This window comes from Triturus cristatus, chromosome 12 (assembly GCF_964204655.1).
Source record: "Triturus cristatus chromosome 12, aTriCri1.1, whole genome shotgun sequence".
Classification (NCBI taxonomy): Eukaryota; Metazoa; Chordata; class Amphibia; order Caudata; family Salamandridae; genus Triturus; species Triturus cristatus.
This window is the reverse complement of record NC_140595.1, coordinates 207,730,068-207,753,527: the sequence shown is the minus strand read 5'-3', so window position 1 is coordinate 207,753,527 and position 23,460 is coordinate 207,730,068. Positions and strand designations below refer to the sequence as shown.

Sequence of the window (23,460 nt, the reverse complement as noted above, 5' to 3'; positions counted from 1 at the left end):
GTTACTCACTGATAGCGCAGACATAACTGATTTAGGCAGTTCTACTCGCACCTATATTCCTCTCAGAGTTCAGGTATGGAGGAAGACACATTAGATTATCTGTCTTATATCAAACTACCCTGGCTCACTAACACACACCGTGAGTTCTTGATGCGGCCCATAGAGAAAGAAGAATTCACCTTAGCGATAGCAAGTATGAAACCAGGCAGTGCACCGGGGGCTGATGGCCTGACTGTTGCCTTCTACAAGGCTTACCTAGATTTGCTCCTGCTGCACTTGATCACTCTCTTTGAAGACATGTGCATCTCGGGTACGATGCCTCCCTCCATGAGAGAAGCTATTATCGTAGCCATATTGAAACCGAACAAGCCTCAGGAGGAGTGCTTGTCGTACCGCCCTCTCTCTCTGCTTAATGTAGATATTAAAATATACGTGAAGATATTGGCGAATAGACTTCTTCCCTTAGTTCCGATGCTAATTGCCCCGGAACAAGCAGGGTTTGTCCCAGGCTGCAACCTCACATATAATATACGTACGGTGTTCGGAACGCTCCAGTACACTAAACCTGATGTTCCGGCAGTCGCTGTCTTCCTGGATATGGAAAAGGCCTTCGACTCTGTCGAATGGCCCTTCATGAGGCAGGTTTTGACGAGAATGGGGCTGGGCGAGGTTTACTTACCGCTGCTGGGTACTTTGTACTATAAACCCACAGCCAGAATAAAACTTGGTGATCTGGTGTCTGACCCGATATACATTACTAGAGGCACGAGACAAGGCTGTCCGCTTTCCCCGATTCTCTGCCCCTTGGTTGCAGAGCCCTTAGCCTGTGCACTTCGCGAATACCACAGGTACAAAAGCATTCGCATCCCGGGCTATGAAATTATAGTCTCGACATACGCAGATGATCCCTTCTTATATGTCCGCGACCCTGAGCGCCACCTCTCTTCGGTACTGCGCGAGGTTGTGCGCTTTGGGGGTTTATCCGGGCTGCGTGTCAATTGGCCAAAATCGATTCTTTTTCCCATTACTCCTGCCACGACCCAGTTCTCCCCCGACTACCCGCTACTGTGGACAACGGACTCAGTGAGATATTTAGGTATCCAAATTCATTCCGACGCAGATGTTATCTTAAAAGAAAATTACGGAGTTCTGATCAGTAAACTGGAAGATGAAGTAGAGAGCTGGATTAGACTCCCGTTGTCCCTCCTAGGTAGGATTTCCATAATGAAAATGGTTGTTCTGCCTCGCTTCCTGTTCCTATTTACCAACATTCCGATGGTTCTTCCGGGCATGTTTTTCAAGACACTCACCTCCCTTATGGTCAAGCTGGCCTGGGCGGGTAAACAACCCAGGGTTAAATGGCAAGTCCTCACATTGCCTTACCATATGGGTGGACTGGGCGCTCCTGACTTTGATATGTACTACAGGACGGCAGAATGCGAACACGCTTATCACTGGATACATAGTCCACCTGACACTCCCCATTTGCGCATCGAGAGAGCGGTGACCACCCCTCGTCTTCTGCCCATGATGATTTTCTCTCCACCAGACCTGTATATTGGACTTGGTCAATGCGACAACCCATGCACGGCACCACCTCCTTAAGCTTCAATACGGAGCACTTATGTATTCTCCCCTAGCCCCACTGGAGCGGTGCCAATGGCTATCTCCGTGCAGAGAAATGGGAGTGGTGCAAGCACTCCGCTCAATGGGGGTTGGAACTATAGGTGACCTCTTTGTTGACGGCAAGGCGAGGAGTTGGGACAGTCTAGATTTAGAGGAAACCAGGCCCACTCTCCTCACCAGATTCCAGTTCCACAGGACCAGACCTGCGCTGGGTCAACTTCTGGGGAGTGACCTGGCGGAGTCGCCGGAGCTAGATGCCCTTATGCTAATCATAAAAGCTAAAGAACCAACGAGATTGGTATCTAGAATTTACAACCTGAAGCTGTCCTATAGAGAGAACTTTTTTACTAAAGCCCGCCTGGCATGGCAGAGAGACCTAAACAGAGACATCGACGACGAGACGTGGATGTACTGCTGCTCTAGCACAAAGCTTGTCTCCCTTAATGGGCGACACCGGTTGACCCACTTTAAATACCTAAATAGGGTTTATTATACCCCGGAAAGACTCCACCGCTATGGCCTTAGAGACGACCCCAAATGTGAGTGCTGCACCAAAAGCATTAGCAGACTTTATGCACTTGGCGTGGCGTTGCCCTGGCATCGCAAGGTTCTGGGAAAATGTCTTCTTGGATATGTCAGCAATAACTGGACAGGAACTAGAGCCGGAACCGGCCCTGGCTCTGCTAGGCTATTCAAAATTATTACAAAAGGGGTTCCGTAGATTGGTTAACATGGGCTTGCTACTGGACAAATGCAGAGTTGCGATCTCCTGGATGAGAGGCCCGCTCCCCACGTTCAATCAATCAATCAATCAGTGAATTTGTATAGCGCGCTTCTCACCCGCAAGGATCTCAAGGCGCTGGGGTGGGGGGGGGGGGGTCGCTACTGCTCGAACAGCCAGGTCTTGAGTTGTTTCCTGAAGAAGAGATGGTTCTGGGTCAGCCGTAGGTGGGTTGGGAGGGAGTTCCACGTTTTGGCCGCCAGGTAGGAGAAGGACCTTCCCCCGGCGGTGGTCTTGCGAATGCGTGGAACGGAGGCGAGGGCGAGGCTGGCGGAGCGGAGCTGGCGGGTGGGTGTGTGGAACGTGAGGCGGCTGTTGAGGTACTTCGGGCCCATGTCGTGGAGGGCCTTGTGTGCGTGGGTGAGGAGTCTGAACGTGATCCTCTTGTTGACGGGGAGCCAGTGCAGGTCTCTCAGATGGGCTGAGATGTGGCTGTGGCGGGGGACGTCCAGGATGAGACGTGCTGACGCGTTCTGTATGCGTTGGAGTCTTTTCTGAAGTTTGGCAGTGGTTCCGGCATAGAGGGTGTTCCCGTAGTCCAGGCGGCTGGTGACGAGGGCCTGGGTGACTGTCTTCCTGGTTTCGGTGGGGATCCATCGGAAGATCTTACGGAGCATGTGCAGGGTGTTGAAGCAAGTTGGTGAGACGGCGTTGACTTGCTTGGTCATCGTGAGGGAGGAGTCCAGGATGACGCCCAGGTTGCGTGCGTGGTCCGTAGGCTTGGGTGCGGTGCCCAGTGCCGGGGGCCACCAGGAGTCGTCCCAGGCGGAGGGGGATGGTCCCAGGATGAGGACTTCCGTCTTGTCTGAGTTCAGTTTCAGACGGCTGAGCTTCATCCATTCCGCGACGTCTTTCATGCCCTCCTGGAGGCTGGATCTGGCGGAGGCGGCGTCGTTGGTGAGGGAGAGGATCAGCTGGGTGTCGTCGGCGTAGGAGATGATGTTGAGGTTGTGTTGACGTGCGATGGCTGCGAGAGGGCTCATGTAGATGTTGAAGAGGGTGGGCTGAGTGAGGATCCTTGTGGGACGCCGCAGATGACTTCGGTGGCCTCGGAACGGAACGGTGGGAGGCGGACTCTCTGGGTTCTTCTGGTGAGGAACGAGATGATCCACTCTAGGGCCGCTCCTTGGATGCCGGAGTTGCTGAGTCGCTGTATCAGTGTGCGGTGGGATACCGTGTCGAAGGCTGCCGAGAGGTCCAGGAGGAGGAGGGCCGCTGTTTCCCCGTTGTCGAGCATGGACCTGATGTCGTCGGTGGCAGCGATGAGGGCGGACTCGGTGCTGTGGTTTACTCGGAAGCCGGACTGTGAGGGGTTGAGGTAGCTGTTCGTCTCGAGGAAGGCGGAGAGTTGTTTGTTGACGGTGTTCTCGTTGTATTGCTGCACTCAAACGGAGCACTATAGCGAATGCCTCGCCCCCCCAAACTGCCCTAAGAACTTCTGGGCCCTGTACAGTACTTATAGAAACACAGGAGGAGGGGGGAGGGGTCTATTACTATGGAGTGCCGTACTGTGCATGATGATAATCCTATCTGATTGTGAACCTGGGGCTTGTACTGGGGAGCTCTGGAATGACGTAATGCTCCACTTGTATAAACTCGGTCAGATGTATACAGACAATCTCTGGGAAACTCTGGGTTAGAATGTGCGCTGTATTCCCTTAACCTGTGCTGTGGGAGGGTTTGGCGGGCTGCCTAAACGCAATATGATACTGCTCGTTTACTGTGTAATTTTTGCTTCGTAATGGTAACTTGCAAAACATGAATCTAACTGTGCTGATGCATGGCTAAGTTGGTGTCCTACAATGTATATTCCACACTATGTCATGTCTTTGAAATGCAAATAAAAAAATATTTTAAAAAACTTTACGGCTGTTAATTTGTATAATTCAATGGGGATTCAGTTGGGGCCTAGCGCTTTACCTGAGTTCAGGTCTCAAATTGCCCGCACTATCACTTCAGCAGTGAGCTCCTCCTCCAGGAGGCCCCTATCTGCTTCTGATAAGCTTGGGAGTTGTATATCTTTTAACACTTTGTGAGAGTCTTCTGCTGTGGCGGTATTGGTCGGGAGTACAAGTGGGCATAATATTCAGAGAAAGCGTTTGCTATCTCCTGTTTTACCCACACCCCTTTGTCAGTCTCTATTTCTAGGACCCAGCAACTTGCTCTCTGTCGCCTATCAAGCCACGCCAGTAGTTTCCTCGCCCTATCCCCAACCTCATAAAGACGAGTTTGGGTTGCACAATGACTATTCCTGGCAGTATCAGATGTCATGTCTCTGTATTCCCTTTGCTTCAGGTGTAGTGCATTCTGAATGTCTTGTTGGATTTGGGTAACAAGTTTAGCCTCTAGCCCCGTAATTTCACGCTAGTGGCTCCAGGCATGCCTTCTTATCCTTTTTGTGTCCTGTGATGAGCTAGAAACACTGTGCCTTTATCACTTTCTCATATGCTTTCCAGAGGGTTCACACAGAGTCCACTGAGTTATCATTTTTGCCGAAATAACGCTCTGTGACCTCCTGAAGCCTCTCATGTATGTGCGGTATCTTGAAATACCAGAGATTGAGTGTTGTTGTGGGGCTCGTTTGTCAGTTAGGGAGGCCATATAGTGCCCATATCGGTGAATGGTCAGTGATGCCCCTGGCTACATGTCGGTTGTCATGAAAGTAGGGGGTATATTGTGCCAGGGTGAAGATGTAGTCAATGGGGGATAGGCTACCGTGTAACCCTGAATGAAACGTGTATTGTTGTGCTGTCGGGTTATGAAAGCGCCATTTGTCCATGAGGCTCAGTGGCTCCAAAAAGTCCATCAATGGGCGACAGGAGGCAATCATCAATCTAGGGGGGAGGTGATCGATGCCATCATCAAGGGCAATATTAAAGTTGCCCCCCCCCCATTAACAATATACCTTCTGAAAGGTGGAGCAACAATGTGACACTGTATAGACATGGGAGAACATACACTGAAATTATGCTAATTGGTTTATCCTGGGTTGCTCACACAGGATATAGGGAGGGTAGAAAGTGCAACAAAAAAGAAGGCTATGACAGGAGAGGGGCACAGAGTGTTATGTTATGTTATCTGGAATTTGTAGAGCGTGCGGCTACTCCGAAGAGTGTCCCGTCACTGTGTTTTGGACGGAAACCCTCAGTCACCCGAGGGTGACATGATTCATCATTGGGTTCCTCCAACACACTGGGAACGCAAGGGGGCAGAGTGCAACAAAGATGATGTGTTTTAAAACTATCTCCGTAAGGACAACAACTTTATTTTTACGTCCTACAGGATAGGGGCTAAAAGCAGGGTGAACCAGGGTTATAGATGTATACCCTGTAATGTGGTCAACATGTTCTGCCTTCGGTCCTCTGCCCTCGTTGTCAAGCGGGGGATGCAGCTTTTTCCCACATGTTCTGGACCTGCCCGGGCATTCAGGACTATTGGTCATCTATCCACTCGACGCTCAGAGATCTTACCGGGCTGACCCACCTGACTACCTGGGAGGGTTGCGCGCTCGGCATACTTGGACGGAGGAAACGACACAAAATACCAATGCGCTTTGTTTTCCTATCTCACTTACTGGCCAAACGCTGTATAGCCATGCACTGGCGAGCCCCATCAGGTCCTCCGATCGCGGCATGGGCAGGAGCGGTTCTTAAATGCGCGGCGGCCGAGGAAGACGCAATCCGGAAGGAAGAAGCCAAAGGTATCCGTAAGGTCCCAATCTCCCTAGAATGGGCGCTCCTGTTGCACCAATTCAGACAATCCCATACCCCGGAGATTCCGGTCACCGACTCACATACCCCCGACACCACACAGCCTCACACTGTACAAGCGCCCAGGGTAGGAGATTCCCCTCCACAACTTTCCGCGCTACCTCTAGACCCGTCGGGTCCATCCTCGCCCGACAGGAACACTCAACGGCCCTCCACATCAGCCCGCACACCCACACCCTCCTAGGCGAATAGTAGCTGCACGATAGAGTAGGCAATAACGGACCCACAGTATACGCCTGACCCAAACACAAAGAACCCCATGGCACATCCCAGTTCAGTTCTCCCCCCAGTTTTTCTTTTTAACCGGCAAAGACCTGCTACAACACAGACCGCATCCACTCTAGCCAAGCTGTAAACGTACTCTCTATATCAACGATGGTCTACGTTGCTCCTTATATATTACAGTCATTTATGCGAAACATGATGAATGTACGTTTATATTATCAAATGCCAATAAAAAGAATTTTCAAAAAACATGTTCTGCCTTCGGTGACAAATCTGTTCGAGGCATTCTTCAGGACCAAGATCTTATGTCACTCTGTTGAAAAGCCATGCAAAAATTATAAGAATAATACTGAAAAGATACTCAGGCCTTAGTTCTTGACCGACGATCAGTTGTAGTAACAATCAATACGATGGGTCAGAGGGCCTTAAAATCAACACTCAGAGTCCACAACAGAGCACCACCATAGGTGTAAGAGGAATCTACGTGGTGAGAGACTCTGTAGATGGTAGAGTCTGACTTTACACGTTGATTTTAGGGCCCTCTTTGTTGCACTCTGCCCTCCATTGTCACCCTTGAGGTATGAAACTACACATGCTTCAGATAAAACACTCCCGCTCTTTCCCTTCGGGGTAAGTTGTAGCCCACACTGGGTACCTTGTGGTCCCAGTGTGTTGGAGGAACCCAATGATGAAGCATGTCACTCTCGGGTGAGCGAGGGTTTCCGTCCACAACACACTCTGTGCCCCTCTCCTGTCATAGCCTTCTATTTTGTTGCACTTTGCTACCCTATATCCTGTGTGAGCAACTCATTCATGGAAGTAGTATAGGATAGATTGTAGCATATTCTTCCGCTAGGCCCTCCTGTGTGAGAATTGAATTGGTTTATCCACACACATACCAGAAATACCCATATATCGGCCTTGGGTATCAGGTCACGTGTGTTAAACATTTTGTGGTAATGTTTTCTGTACTAGTATGCCCATTCCTCTAGAGTTAGTCGTAATTACCGCGTGCGCTACCGTTTTATAACCCCATCGGTCTAAAGCATGATATGTGTTTCCCTTGAGGTGTGTCTCTTGTAGGAGGACTATTTCCGAGCATGTCTCTTAATATACTCTAAGACAACCCCATGCTTTTTTTTTTTAAGTTTTACTATACATATAACAAGATCTGCAATTACATTTCTTATGAAGGAGATAATACTTTGACAATGTCTCACCACTCATTATCATACACAGTGATACACAAGTTCCCACAGTTTCGATTGTTATACTTCAACATCCGAGTCTTGATCTACAGCAGGTGGGGTACATATATGGCCTCTATAGGCATTCCATTTGCCCCATACTTTCCTCCATTTCTTTGGGCAACCTCTGTGAATATATGTAGCCTTCTCATCCACCATGATCATGTCCATATCCCTGCACCACTCTGTCAGGGTTGGGGCGTGCGCCGCCCCCCATTTCTTAGCTATATTCCACTTAGCTATCATCATTCTCGGTGTTGCCCAATTTCGATCAGTGTGGTTGAGGTCCGTTTGATAGTATCCTTCACTGCCGTCCAGTATAGTGTAATCAGCAGACATTCCCACAGAGTGTGATAAAATGTGCCTAATTCATCACATTGGCGCATACAGCGCGGGTCGGTGGCTCTACCTGTCTTATGCATTGTCACTCTTATGTAGTAGGTCCTATGCAGTATTTTTAGCTGTTTCAGACGCAGCCTAGAGGAGACCGCTACCTCTCTAGGCAATGTAATCGCGTCCTGCCAGTCAGTCTCATCTAAGTCCCCAACCTCTGCCCGCCCGACTGCCCGGAGTCGTACCAGGGGGTCCGTTTGATTATTAACAATTTTTCCATAAGTAAGAGAAATTGCTTTCTTGTCTAAGTTGTCTTTCAACAGCTGGTCCTCTAAGGGGGACGATTCAGGGAGTACCTCCGCTGCTGGAATAGCTGCTTCCAGTGAATGTTTAACCTGCATATATCGAAACCTTTCACCAGGAGCCATTTCGTAGTGTTCCTGCAGGTAGGCAAAGGTGACGACCTTTCCCTCTTTCCAGAGATCCCCCAGCTGGGAGATCCCTGTCAAGTCCCACTTTTAAAACCCCTTGCTCTTTCCCAGGGTACCCAGCATGCCGGTGTCCCATATTAGGGTGTATTGTGTAAGTTTGTCAGCCCATCCTAGGTGCCGTGTCACTGTGTGCCAAACATGAACTGTGTGCACTGTTGGTCTCAGTAGGAGTAATGTTTTCTGTTTGTTGTAGAGTACCCTATTGACTCCCCCCGTTCCCAGAGCTACTCTGTCTAAGTGGTATGCAGGGTCAGTGTCAGGTGCATGAATCCACCATATCGGAGTGAAACTCGTGTCAGCAGCAGTGAACAAGAAAAACAATAGCAAAATGCAATCATAAAAACACTATTTAAAAAACCTCAATTTGAACCCTCCTCCCTGCATGGCGAACCTAAAACTGACTCAACCCCAACTCCGCAGAGCGCCTGTCTCCCCATAACACTGTATTAAAAGAGTATCTATTCTTGATTTTCTGCTCTTTTAAATCAAACCAGCCACCTTCCAAAATAATATTCATTGGACTTGGTTGATCCATTCAGGGGATTCAGGGGATGCAAGCAACTTCTAGTTTATAATTACCTTGTTGCCCAATGGCTCGGAAGGGGATGAGCTTCTGTAAAGCTAATTATTAGTGTCATGGAAAGACAGAAGTTCAGAGAGAGATTGGAAGGTTGAAGTCTCATGATCGTTTGTTCAGATTGCCTGATTGGGAAATTGGGTGTTGTTTTACTACCCCTACGCACATCACAGCCTCTAGCTGACTGAGAAGATTTTACCATCTCGTTATCTGCACTTGGGTTTGTCCACATTACTCTGCCATGATTTGGCCTTTCATGCTAGCTGCAGTCATTTTTCCAGTGTTGTTTATAAAAGAAGTCCAATGGGAAAAACCTTTGCACAAGTTGTGGGTTTTCCAATTACACAAAGTCGTACATCATGTCCTGCGGATTAGGGAAAATAAGGCTGAAAAAAATCAAGCTTAATGGGCAAGACCTAATGGCCGTGGACAACTTCTGCTACCTAGGCTTAACTTTTAGTGTATCAGTGTCTTGGAACCCCCGCCTGGCAGAGGCCAGCCTAAAGCTTTGCAGACCTGCATGGGCTGTTTGCAATCTCTCATGAGCAGAGTCTAGAGGGACTGTTCTTCCTCCACTGAAAGCATATAATTCTCAGTGCATTAGTGCAGCCACCTATGACTCGGGTGTCTGGGGCTCTAACAAATGCGCTGGCCTTCAATCCAAGCAAAACCGCACTCTTTGGCGGTTGCTGAATTTCCCACCTACTACTTCCAGCTTAACTATACACTCGGAATTAAATCAGGCCCATATATTAGACAACGTATGCGTGGCGCCACTCCTACTGTGGGACAGCGTCTGGACGAACCCAGAGGCAAAACTATGTAGGGACGTTATACTCGATTGCCCTTCGCACTAAAAGGTCCTGTCTATCCTTGGCTAGGTTACATTCGGAACACTTTAGGAACCCTGGGCTTATCTGTCTAGTTCTCTGAACCTAACAGTATTCCTAAAGCTGCAAAGGCAGAGGTGAAAGCAGCATACATGGAGCATAGTGAAGATCTAAGAACGAAAACTGAGTTGGTAAAATCTTAAATCTTTACTTATTACAGAACCTTATTACCAGGCTTATTTCCCATGTATCTGTCCTTAGACCTCACAAGATGGGAGGGATCTCTTGTTTTCCGTCTCAGGGCAGGATCCATTTATTGGTTACTGTTTTTCAAAAATCCCCCTGATTACGCTGATAACACAGATTTGATCTGCCCTGTGATAATTAATCTGCACAATCACTTTTGCACTTTATGTTCTTTTTCAAATCGTACAGTTTAGCACGCAAGCACTATATCCAGCCTTTGCTAGGCAAACTAGGTTTTCAAAAGTGTAGAATAGCCCTGTTCCTCTTGCAGTTTTTAAGCTCATATGAAATTTCTTTTTCAGTGTGTGCTTTTCTGAAAGCAGCCATTCGGGCCAGTAAAACTATGGAAGGCTAACTTGCTTGCACTGAATCCCCCTTCCGTTAGATGGTATTAGATCGAGGTGTTTCTCTTCTATCCTTTTAGCATTAGCTAGGAGCACATGTCGGACTCTATTTTAGGTTTTTGTCCTCCTATGTTGCTTAATAAATGCATATTTGTGTCTGTGCTTGCATTTTTTAACTTGGTTATACGATGAACTCGGAGACCTAAAATGCACTGACGTAATCACACTTTTAAATGTTTTTAAATTAATGTAAACTTGGATTCTTAGTACTGTCACACTGTGGATTTGTATTTTGATATCATGTGCTTTTATGGTCTATTTTATTCGGCCGAATAAAGAATTTTGAATTGAATTGAGGAGAACTATAATCACCTAATCAATAATTTTTAAACTGTCATGCATTGTTTTGTATTTTCCCTGCAAGCCATCTTCACCCCCTTCAGCTTTTGATTAACTGCTATGACCTATTGATTGTAAAGCCTTTTTCATACTAACTGATAAAAGTAAAGGGTGTGGTTGTGTGCTGGTCTTCTACCATCTAAACTGTGTTTCTGTATAAAAAATACCACAAATATATTTGCTAAAAAAGAAAGGCAGAAGGTGGCATTATAAGGATTGTGATTTTGTAGAAGCCATGGCCACACACTAAGGTTACTATTTTAGGATCGAATTTGACTTCCTTTATTAGATCAAATCCGTCTGCTTTATCAAACATATTTATAGTAAATTAAGAGTAAATAATCTTCTGTTCCTTATTGTCACTTAAAACAAAAAGTACATTAAAAATATATTCTCCTTAGTGTTACCAAGATCATTATTTAGTATTTAGGCTGCTGAGAGTGTGTTAGCAGATCATATTTGTATAAATCTCACATCTAACCTCTCTGCAGGAATATCCTAAATCATTTCCTAGAAACATCCTTTTTAGGTCTCGCTGAGACAGCGAAAGCTGTCTCTTTGAGACATTTTGTAAGTGGATTTTTGAAAGTGCTTCCCCTGGCATAGAGCTACAGTGCACGAGGCGTGCACGCGCGCAAAGCAGCCATATGGCTTCACATCGCTCTCCCTCGTAGCCCCTGTCCGCCCCCTTCCCTGCTGCTATTTCACACCAGTTTGCTTTCACTTTCACGGCTGCACGGCCGCTTGTGCTCTCTTGCTCTCTGGGGGTCGTCTGAAAGCACTGGCACGAAAAGCAAAGCTTCACTCTGAGGCCAAGAAAGAAAATCTTGTGTTACAAGAAACGGGACCTTTTTAAACGCAACTGCTCGCTGAACCCTGGTCTCTGTTAATTAGAGCACAACGTCTTGGTTGTTAGAGGTATGTCTTCTTAAATCTGTAAGCATATCTTTTCTTTATTGAGTTTCTCTCATTGCAGGCAATAAATACATGGGCACCGGCTTTCATTAACAACACGGGCGCCCAGTTTTACTTTAACACGGGCACCCAGCCTTAATCAATCACCCACCCCATCACTGCTTAACCTAGCTCGGTCGCGCTCGTGTCTGCCCCCCACCCCTACCTTGTTTGTTTTATCTTGTATAAAGCAGATGGTGCTGGTTACACAAGAAAGAACAGCTTTTAGCGGCATCGCTGAAAGAAGAAACCGTGAAGTCGCAGAGGAGACCACCCCCTGCCCATCAGGACACACTCGATTCCTTAGCAATGCACAGGACGTGATGCTGTGCTCTCGCACAACGGTAGGCATTTCAGGAAACAACAACTGAAGAACTGCAGGGGTTTACAGCCTAATCATCACTCACTGTTAATACAAGCGATGAACAAACATAAAATGTACCGTCAGCACTCAGCTGTTAATTAAGCATTAATGGCTGATAGGAGGAGAGTCCTTTCCGTTAAACTCTTGGGCAGTAACCCAGTTTATTATTATTGCACGGTTATTATTAATCTTCGATGCCGCTGCTGCTGCTTAACACAATACTGGGAATATTTCAGTTTTGTATGACGCCTTCAAATTTTAGTTGCCACTTAAGCCATTTTCACGCAACCACTTTGTCACAGTTGAAGGGCAATTTTGCAATCAATCAAAAAGGCAGCGGTTCCCAGATGAATACGGAACGGAATCTGGCTGTTTAAATGCATTAACTAATACTTGTTCACTTTTGTTCTCATCTGGTTGTTGTTGACACAGTGCGCTTCATCTTTTAACATGGCGGGCGCCAATTCTTTTCAATTCACCCCCTCACAGCGCTCCGGGACAAAGAACCAGAGAAAGTTCTGTGTGTTACAGCAATCAGACACACGCCCACAAAAAAAGTATTACAGCTAGCACATGGACTGTTTTAACTTACAGATGTTAGTTTGTTGTGTTTGGCAGTCCGTAGTTTGCACTGGGCTGGCAAGTTGAGTTGGCGTCAAACCCTCATAATGCGTGCGAGGCACCCTAGATGTACGAGCTGTTTGCGACGATCGAGGCTGTGCAGAGAAGTATACCCCTTCTTTACTCTAGTCTTTTAAATGTGTGTGATACTGTTAGGCGCATGCACAAATGTGTGCTCTTTGCTTTAAATCCTATAACCACAAAACAAGCCAACACACTTTTTTTATTTAAAAGCATATGCGCACTTGGGGGTGAAATAACTTTGCACATTGTGTATGTCTGTCTGCATGCACAGATTTCCTGCATAGGCTGGTTCCGGTTTGGTGAGTGCATGACGTTTTTGACAGCCCTTTCACCTAGTCATGTCTAGCATCTCCAGAGCTCTTTCGTCCTGAAGAGCTTCGGTCGCTCTCGTTCTCTCAACGCCTCGTTCCCACCTCAAGCACCTTGGGGGAATGCTGGGCCTCTGTCAGTGGCCCTCAAAGTGACTGTCCTTTCTGCAGCATATACTCTTTGTGATTTCCATTTCTGTGTAAGCCATATGCTGTCTTCTACCGCTTTCCCACTCCGTAACAAATGCTTGCTTTTACTATGAACCCTCTCCTTTTAATTTTAAAGGAGAGACGTGTACCCCTGCACCAGATCTAACCCCGACCTAGTGTCTTTTTAGACTGCCAGCCACTCTGATTTGCTTAACAAGCATTTGCAATGCAATAGGTCTCGCAGTTGTTAGAGTTTGATCTATTGGCATTGTAAATGGCAATGCCGTTTATTTATGTGTAGGTTTTTAAAACATAAATAAAAGGTATTGTCATTTACAATGCCAATAGGTTAAACTCTTGCAAATGCGAGACCTATTGCATTGCAAATGCTTGTTTCTGTTACTACCAATCAGCCAATAAGATCAGTTTTCAGTGCGATTCTTTAAAAAGGCCGGGGCAGTGATGTTTACCATCTATCTATAATTTTCCTTAATTTTTCGTATATTTTCACTTTAATCTCCAGAATTTTTCAGCTTAGAGGTGCAGTTCTGTCCTCTGGTATATATAATCTTTGATAGCAAAGTTACATGTCTCTTGTGAAGCCACTCTTTATAATCCAGAGCTTTTCCAACTTCCAGAACTTGGTAATCAGCGATCTTACTACCAAATATCCCATGAATATCAGATAAGAATATTGAATAATTACATCCAACTGTTTACTTGTTGTACTCAAAAGTGTCATTATAGTTTCAAAGACTCCCATGGCCACATAAAGATTAAAAAAAGATGCTTGTTCACTGATTAAGTTTTAAGCATTCAAAAAAGACATGCTCCTGTGTTCTATCTGTGTTTGTCAAGTAAACACAGTGATTTGTAGTGTTTGGTAAATCAAGATATATTTACCATGGCATTACCGAAAGGCCACAGTAAATATTCCTAGCACATCCAGGGTATGATTCTGATGTTTCAGGTTCAGTCCTGGATCTTGGGGAAGATGGCTGTGAGGCTTTTTGGACTCTTGCCGGTGTGCATCCTGCTCGTCTGTAATGCCAGGTAGCACAAGCAAGCCCTGCAAGAGAACCTCAAAACCCAGTAGGCTTAGCATTGGGGCCTCCTCTCCAACTCCATTCAAGTCTTGAGGGAGATGGCTCATGATTTGCAGTGGTGGCTGTAAGGTGCCAATCGGACCTGCATCAGGCTGCTCTCCCTTCCCCACACAGAGCTTACAGTTGTGACAGAGACATCCTGCAGCGTTGGGGGTTTACCTAGGGCATGTTAAGAGGAGACATCTCTGATCACTGCCAACGAGCCTGCTCCACATCACCCTGCTAGAGGTTCAAGCCCTCCGTTTGGCCATCAAAGCCTTCCAGCCATCCATCAAAGAGAAGCTAGTGCAGGTTCTCTCAGACAACACAATCACCATATGGTACTGCAACAAGAAGGGTGTAGTGGGGTCTTGGGTCCTGTGTCAGGAGGATATATACTTCTGGAGGTGGCTGAAACAACAGAATATCTTTCTGGTTGACAATCACCCGGCGGCATCTCTGAATGTCAGAGCAGACAAACTTAGCAGGTGTAACCTGGCAGATGATGAGTGGTGTCTCCATTCTCAGGTGGTGTAGGGTGTATATGAAAACAGAGGACAGAACACTGACTCAATTTATTCAGTAACATCGACAATGTGCAGTGTCAGCACTCTTGAGTGCTAGCGTTCCCTCCAAAGCATTAGCAATCCAACAGGAGTAGAAAAAGACACCCCTGAACTCCTTCCCACCGATTCCTCTCCTGCATCGCAGTCTGAAGAAGATCAGGAAAGACCACACATTACTCATCTTAATTGCCCTGGACTTGGCCAGGGGAGCATGGTACCCAAAGCATCTAAGCCAAACCAATTGGCCTTCAATCAGGAGTCCACTTTGGCTGGGCCTCCTGTGTAAGCCGCGAGGCAGAGTGCTGTGTTCCAATCTCCACAGCATATACCTCCATGCCTGCAGATTGACCTGAGGCAGTCAAATGCGTTTTATTTGCAGATGAAGATGGTGGAAGTTATCCCTGCTGCTAGAGACCCTTCTATGAAATCCATCTACACTGGACGCTGTGATAAATTTGTGGCATAGTGTTGTTCCCGAGGTACTGACTTTTTACGAGCCAAACTTTCCAATGTTTTTTGTTTGACACTCACTGCACCCACCTACAAGGGAATCCCCCACCCCTCTTGAAAGTGCAGGCGGGTTGCTGCCTGTGCTGTAAAACATGGAGCGGCTTTGGAGCAGCCGCTCCATATTTCAATTCAATGTGCTTCCACCAGGTCAGCCCATGTTAGAGGATGCCCGAGGAAAGCACATTCACCATAACAGGGCGCACTTTCCCTGTTTGTGCCCAGCGCACCTGTTTTAAGGTGCACCATTGCGCAAACAGGGAAAGAGCGTATTATATCCCTGGTCTCCCCTTGGGCATGCAGCTTTTGCCATCTGTTTCCTTTGATGGTTTCTCGTTGTCTACTATATTCAGGATGAAAAATGCTTCTTCTAATGATTTACTAACATGTTTTAATCCTCTCCATCTTAAAAGTATTTTGAACTGGAGGCCGCACCCATAGAGTACAGCATCTTTCCTGCGAAATCTCCCACTGCTTTCAACACCTTGGATTTAATGGTCAGTGCTTTAGAACATACTGAACACTAAATTCATTTCAATTTAACTGTTTCTCCCTTCATTTACTTTGAAAATTCTTTGTTTTTTTTGCCCCGCATGTTGCTAACCATATGGGAGTATGCCCTCTAATGTTGTTATATACCACACCATTGGATATCTTAATGGGAATGCAAAATCTCCTCTCTGCACCATAATATGTTCTTTTAACACTAAGGTCCTGATTATGATTATAGGTGGTATTTAATGCACATGATAAATAACAATACTATGTGGTACGTTATTTATCGAGTGCAACAAAAAACAAATATTACGAGCTTTTGGGGAATAAAATGTGGAATTTGGTGTTTAACGTACCAAAATCTGCATGACACGGTAAATCCGTACACATTTCCCTGTGAAATTTCGGCAGCTTTCCCCTGCCGTACTTTAATGAAGCTGTAGGTATTTAATGCATCCAATAATTATCAAATGTGTTAAATATGTTTTAACTCGTCATTCTGACCCGTGCGTAAACAGGGGTTAATGCACGGGTCAGAAAATAACAACGAGCAACTCATGATCAGGACCTACTCGTTTTACTTCCTGTCCTCCTCCTTTCATTATGGCTTTTAGGTTGATTGATGAATTAGTCAAAATGACCAATTTTCTTTCAAATATTTTTTCTTTGTTTTTAATTGATATGTTATTTCTTATGCATTTATTTAATATTTAAACTGGACGTTCTTTGTGATAAGATTAAGAGATATTATTAACTTAGATGACAAGACATTTGGGGCCACATGCATCAAAGAAAGAAATTGCGAATCCTAAATTGAGATTTTTAAGGAATCGCAATTTAGGAATCGCAATTGCCTATGCATGTAGGTTTCGTTAAAATATTTGCAATTCCTACATATTCCTTAATTGCGAATCTCAATTTGCGATTCGCAATTAAGGAATATGAATAAAAGGGATTGCATGCGTAGTTTGTGAGTACCAAATAGGTACTCACAAATTGCGCATGCAATTTGAAGGGGGCCAAGAGACCACCCTGATGCACCCCCTGAAAAAAGGTAAGTATGCATGCGTGTGCACCACAATGCACTTTGAAAAATGCATTTATTTGCATTTTTCAAAGGAATTGCAAATTACCATCAACTTGAAGTTGGAATTACATAATGCATCACGTTTAGGGGATTGCAATTTGCGATTCCCTAACTTACTTCGTAATTAAAGAAATCGCAAAAAAATGTGATTTCCTTAATTGCAAATTGCAAAAAAGGTACATGCATCTCAAAAGGCAATCGCAAACGGCCGAATTATGCGATTCGCACTATTTGCAATCGCATAATAGTTTGATGCATGTGCCCCATAATGTATACTTGACACACGTGAATATGGAATGTTGATCACTTTAGTGTTTTGAATTAACCAGTGCAAATGCCTTTGAATAAAAAGAAAAGAATGACCTAATAAATATATCCATATTAAAAAGGAATGACTTATGGCTAAAATAGCTTGATGCATTTTCATTTAGATACTGGAATGCTGACACTGTTTTAAAACAAAATTTAAATAAAAAAGATATTTGTATACATGTTCTAAGCACACTTGTGTGCTAGGAAGCATCTATACACTTCTATTTAAATTATATGCAATGATAATTTTCTTTTTATTTCAATTTTTTATTGCAACCATAAGGCTTCCACATTTAGGTGGCAGCGTGCTTTATTCTTAGTTTAATATTTGTGGCATATATTCCAAAACAAAAATAAATTAAACATTGCATCAGCTTGTAATGGCCTGGTCTATGGTCTTTACCAATGTGAATTATCTTTGTGCTTTACGGTGCATGTAGTAATAGATTGCAGGCCATGGACGCTGAATATGTAACTTTGAACTATCCCATTTTGCTGGAGCCATGTCACAAAGACCTCAGGGCGGTGAAAGGTTGGCTTAGTGGTGGGTTACGTTGGCGCTGCTGTAATGTAGCGACGTTTGCAAGGCCGGTGATAGTAACATAAGATGGTGGGAAATAGAAGGTGTGCTAAAGGATTGGGTCCCTAGCCTCTGAAAGCCACCTATGTCCCTTTTTAATTTCTGGAGGCCAAAACCTAGCGGGCATTAATCTGGATGAAGAACGCAATATGGCTGATTAAGGAAAGTAAAAAGTGCAGAAAGAATAAGAGTGTTAGCTCAGGATGATTCGACCAATTCACAAAAAGATACACATGCCCTTGTGGGGAGTGGATGGTCAAGCAACAGGGAGATATTTGAGGAATTAGGTAAATAAAGTGTGACCAATGTTTTACGGATTGAATACTCGTCTCAAAGTTTGCACTTTTCCAGTTTCTACCACCTGGGTGGTGGAAATCAGACCTAAAAAACAGAGACTTACTTCAGGTTCCACAGTTCATTCCTCAACTCCTTCAGATATTGCTTCTTCTCCGCTAAGTGCTGACTCCGAAGGATCCCCATGAAAAGTCCACTCTTCCACTCTTCGTCCTGCAAGAAAAAGCAAGAGATCAGATGATGCGGAAGATTTCTGGGTAGGTTGGGCTGGGGCGAGAGGAGGGTCCTACAGTCAGTGTGATCCCACTGGAGTTTCATATATACGAGATATCAGTAAAGAGAAAACCGAACACTCGTATACCTCTCCTGACTGCTTTATCATTGAAGACCCTAACACTGTTATCCATCTATATGATCCCACTATGGGCAGGTCACAAGGTTTAGAGGGATAGGCATAATGCAGCCTTTGAATGGCAAACATTTGAAGTCAGTTGGTACCCTGTGCAGATTCAAAGTCTTAGGAATATTCCAGCTGAGCTGCCAAAATGTTTTAGATGCTGTTGCACAGCTGCATATGTCCTAGGAAGTCACACATCTGAAGAGGCCAACAATTAAACACCATGGTATATTAAAAGCACCGCCTCACCCAGCGACTTCAGGGTGCATAAGAAAATCCAAGTAGGGAGAGGGGGAAATAGCAGGCAAAAAAAGAGGGGGGTAATTCAACAGACTACCACAAGGGAAAATAAAATAAATAAATAATTGTGCTTAGTCTGCAAACCCCCTCCCCCTGCTCTTACCTGCACGGGCTGCGGCAGCCAAAATTATACTCAACCACAGATTTTACCACTAGAAAGCCTTGAATCTGGCATTTGAGTGCAGGCAGCAAAGTTCTAAAATATGTAAAGTGAAAACCAAGCAGCCACCGTGCGCACTTCCTGCAATGGTATACCATTCAAGAATGCAGTGGTGATCGCTCGGCCCATGATAGCGTGTCCAATTACCCAATCAGCTGGAGTCCTTTCGGCTGCCTCTTATAACTCCCTAATGCATGACACCATACATGATGTATGTGCTTCAATACGCCTGCATCAAATGGAAACACATCAGTTTACTACATAAAGTTGTTTTTCCATCTGATGTTAATCAGATTTGGAAACAAAGAAACCCAGAGCCTACTCTGACCCAATCTGTGCAGTTTTTCCTCTAACTTCATTGGATGCAGAAGTAAAGCAGGTAATGGAATCTTATAGAGGTAGGTACAATTTGAGTTAAAAAGCAGCAGGAAGCTCTTGTGTGTCTTCCAACAGGGACGAGTTTATGACTTTGTGAGTTTGGGAGAAGTTAACAGTATTTTGACAGCGCCTTAGAGGGGCTGAAATTGCAGGTAGACCCTCATTACCGAGCTGTCGACACAGAATGTCTCACCAGCTCCAGGGACTGAGACATTGCAGGTAGACCCTCATTACTGAGCTGTCGACACAGAATCTCTCACCACCTCCAGGGGCTGAGACATTGCAGGTAGACCCTCATTACCGAGCTGTCGACACAGAATCTCTCACCACCTCCGGGGGTGAGACATTGCAGGTAGATCCTCATTACCGAGCTGTCGACACAGAATCTCTCACCACTTCCGGGGGCTGAGACATTGCAGGTAGACCCTCATTACCGAGCTGTCGACACAGAATGTCTCACCAGCTCCGGGGACTGAGACATTGCAGGTAGACCCTCATTACAGAGCTGTCGACACAGAATGTCTCACCACCTCCGGGGGCTGAGACATTGCAGGTAGACCCTCATTACCGAGCTGTCGACACAGAATGTCTCACCAACTCCGGGGGCTGAGACATTGCAGGTAGACCCTCATTATTTTTATTTATTTACTCATTTATATTGCGAAGGCGAATCATCCCCAGGGGGATCTCTCGGCGCATGGGAGAGGGGCACTCGATATTGAAAAGACGGACAGTTTAGAATAGCCAAGTTTTGAGAAGCTTCTTAAAGCCACAGTGAATCATACAAGCACGAAGCTCATCTGGCAGGGAGTTCCAGTGGGTGGGAGCAAGATAGGAAAAAGCTCTCCCTCCCATCCTAACCTTTCTAACTCTCGAGACACAAAGCAGATTTTTGTTGCTTGATCTCAGCAATCGAGTAGGATGGTACCACTTGAGCTTCCTGGCCAAGTAGGAGGGACCCAGCCCATGGAGAGACCTATGGACCAGGCATAGTAATTTGAAAATGGATCTCTTTTTCATAGAAAGCCAGTGGAGTTGGTGCAGAAGGGGTGATGACGGGGTCCGAGCCGGTTTATTGAGGATGAGGCGAGCCGCCGTGTTCTGGACCACATGTAATTTGGTGGCCAGATCCTCCCTCTGCCCGACCAGCAATGAGTTCCCATAGTCTAGTCGACTAATCAAAAGTGACTGGACAAGGGTCCGTCTGGCCGTGAGCGGTATCCAGGGGAAAATCTTACTAAGCATTCGCATGGTTCCAAAGCAGGCCCCAGCCACAGATTTTACCTGCTCGTCCATGGCAAGATTATTATCTATTTTTATGCCCAAATTCTTCGCCCATGCTGTGGGGGAAGGGGCATCACCCAGTTCGGATGGCCACCAATCCGGGGTCCATAACTCCTTTGCCTTCCCATATAGAATAATCTCAGTCTTTGAGGAATTAAGTTGAAGAAAATTTTTCCTCATCCATTCTGCTATGGTGATCATGCATTTACGAAATTTGGACCTGGTTACTGCAGGGCTTTCTTCGATGGGGACTATTATCTGGGTATCATCTGCATATGATATGCATTCGAACCCGGACTCGCGTATGATGGTGGCCGAAGGGGGGCCACGTATAGATTAAACAAGGTAGGGCTCAAGACTGAGCCCTGCGGAACCCCCTTGTCAATAGTAGTGGTCTGGGAGCTAAAAGGGCCAAGCTGGACACATTGAGATCTTTCCACCAGGAAGTTCAGGAGCCATTTAAAGGCCCTACCTCCGACACCAATCTCTCGCAACCGAGCTAAAAGTATTTGGTGGGAGATGGTGTCGAAGGCGGCAGACAAATCCAATAAGACCAGTATCACCGGGACGTCCCTGTCCAGGGACATCCGTATGGTGTCTGTTACCTCCAACAATGCAGCCTCAGTGCTGTGCGAGACACGAAAACCTGACTGGGAAGCATCCAGTATATTATTCTGCTCTAGATATTGGTAGAGGTGCCGGTCCAAGATTTTCGCACAGCAAGGCTGGAGAGAGATGGGTCGAAAATTCTGAAGGTTACTAGGGTCGGCCAGCGCCTTCTTCAAAAGGGGTTTTATACGTGACTCCTTCCACTTGCGCGGAACAGTAGAGGATCTTAGCGAGATATTACAAACAGATGTAAGAGACTCGGCAAGAGCTGAGGGCAATACAGACATAACGGCGGGAGGCATTCGGTCTGATGGTGACCCGGATTTAACTCTGGCTATTAGAGAGCACACTTCTTCACTTGTTATATTGGGGATTAGTTCTAATCCCCAATATTGCTTGCTCGGGAACTCTAAAAACGAAGATTTGTCATATGAACCCTCTTCGGGGTCAAAAGAACTATAGATCTTGTCAATTTTATTTATAAAGTGACTGCCTAAATCTTCACAGAGTTCCTGGGTGGGCGGGGGGAGAGGGTTATTAGCTCTAGGATTTGTAAACTCCTTTACTATAGTAAAGAGCTCCTGAGATGAATTTTTTGCATTGATAATGCGAGCACCCAGATGCATTCTCCTGGCGGAGTTACAGCTGTTCAAATAAGCCCTATGAGCGCCTCGATAGAGCAATTCATCCTGTTTCAGCCTGGATCGTCTCCATCTTCTCTCCTTAGCCCTACAAATAGCTTTCTCCTTTCTGAGGTCGTCTGAGTACCAGGGAGCAGGAGCAGCTCTGGTCTGGATGTTTACCCTCTTAGGAGGGGCTATGAAATCTAAGGTTTTGGTTATAGCAGCTTCAAAGCGATCCAAAGCCGTGTCGCCATCATCCGCATCATTAAAAATAGGAGGGATAAAAACCTTACTAAAGGAGTCCGATGTTACCTTTTTCCAAGATCTGCGGAACTCCCGATGCGGGCGAGGGGGGCTAGGGAATTTTGTGGGGGCCCAAGAGAAGGTAAGAGCAGAATGGTCAGTCCAGCCTATGCTCCGCGGAGGTTCTACCACCACCTCCTGAATGTTGGTAAAGATGGTGTCTAGCGTATGACCCGCCACATGAGTGGCCCCCATGATTCTAGGAAAATGATCCAGAGTTTCCTTTGCCGCTATCAGGCATGCAGAGTCAGTGCTGACTGGTGCCTCCAGGTGGTGATTAAAATCCCCCACAATCAGAAACCCAGCAGCCTGAAATGTGTGAGGGGCAAGCCGTTCCAATAAAACGGAACAGAATTCTTTTTTATTGCTTTCAGGGGGGTGATACACTAATGCCCCTGTCCATTCAGTGGCCTGGGCCCGGATAACCTTAAATATCAACAACTCCAAGTATGGGGAGGAGAAGGTGTCCAGGGTCTTAACATGGAATGGGGGGTGCGATGCAATGGCCAGCCCTCCACCCCGTTTGCCCTGTCTGTCCAACCGGACCACAGTGTAGTCTGATGGGAATGCTATAGCCAGTGCGGGGGTGGCATCATGGTTAAGCCACGTCTCAGTAAAGAGGGCGATGTCAGGTCTAACTTCATCCAATAGATCCCATATTTCAGCCTCATGTTTGGAGATGGATCTAACGTTTAGGTAAAGCCCCCTTCTTCTGAGCCTCTAATGACCCCCCTTGTGGGGTTAATCCATAAGGTCTTAGGAATCTTAAAGGGGGTATGAGAGGGAATGTCCAGGAGAGTATGTAAGTTGTCGTTATAAGTCCAGCCACACCCTTTACACCTCCTCGTCAGCACGGCAGTCCGTAGTGGACATGTGATTAGGCCGCCAACACACGGGCCCAAATGCCTAAGTTCCACTAACCTGTCGGCTGAATAAATCAGCCTAGGCCTGGGAAGAATCTGCAGAATCTGCTGAAGAATGGGCGGCATTTCCTGGCAGCCGGCAGCGTCCGGTCGCGCACGGCCTCGGTGCGCCCGCGGCGCGCCCGCGGCGCGCGTCTGCTGCGCGGCCGAGAATGAGTGACTTTTGTACCCGGCTGTGTTGATTCACTAGAGAGCTAACCGCTCCTCTACCCATCTGCGTAGTGGACGAGCTAGAAGACGGACTCTCTCCACATCAATCAATCGAGG

At 46.2% G+C, this 23,460-nt stretch overlaps 1 protein-coding gene across 1 annotated transcript in view; it reads right to left on the bottom strand.

Moving 5' to 3' along the window:
- Positions 1 to 23,460, bottom strand: part of TSNAXIP1 (translin associated factor X interacting protein 1) — a 362,126-nt gene that overhangs the window by 13,013 nt on the left and 325,653 nt on the right. The window contains exon 15 of the mRNA XM_085637810.1: positions 18,323 to 18,429. Within this exon, the coding sequence (XP_085493936.1) occupies positions 18,323 to 18,429 (107 nt within the window). The remainder of the gene's footprint in view (positions 1 to 18,322; positions 18,430 to 23,460) is intronic.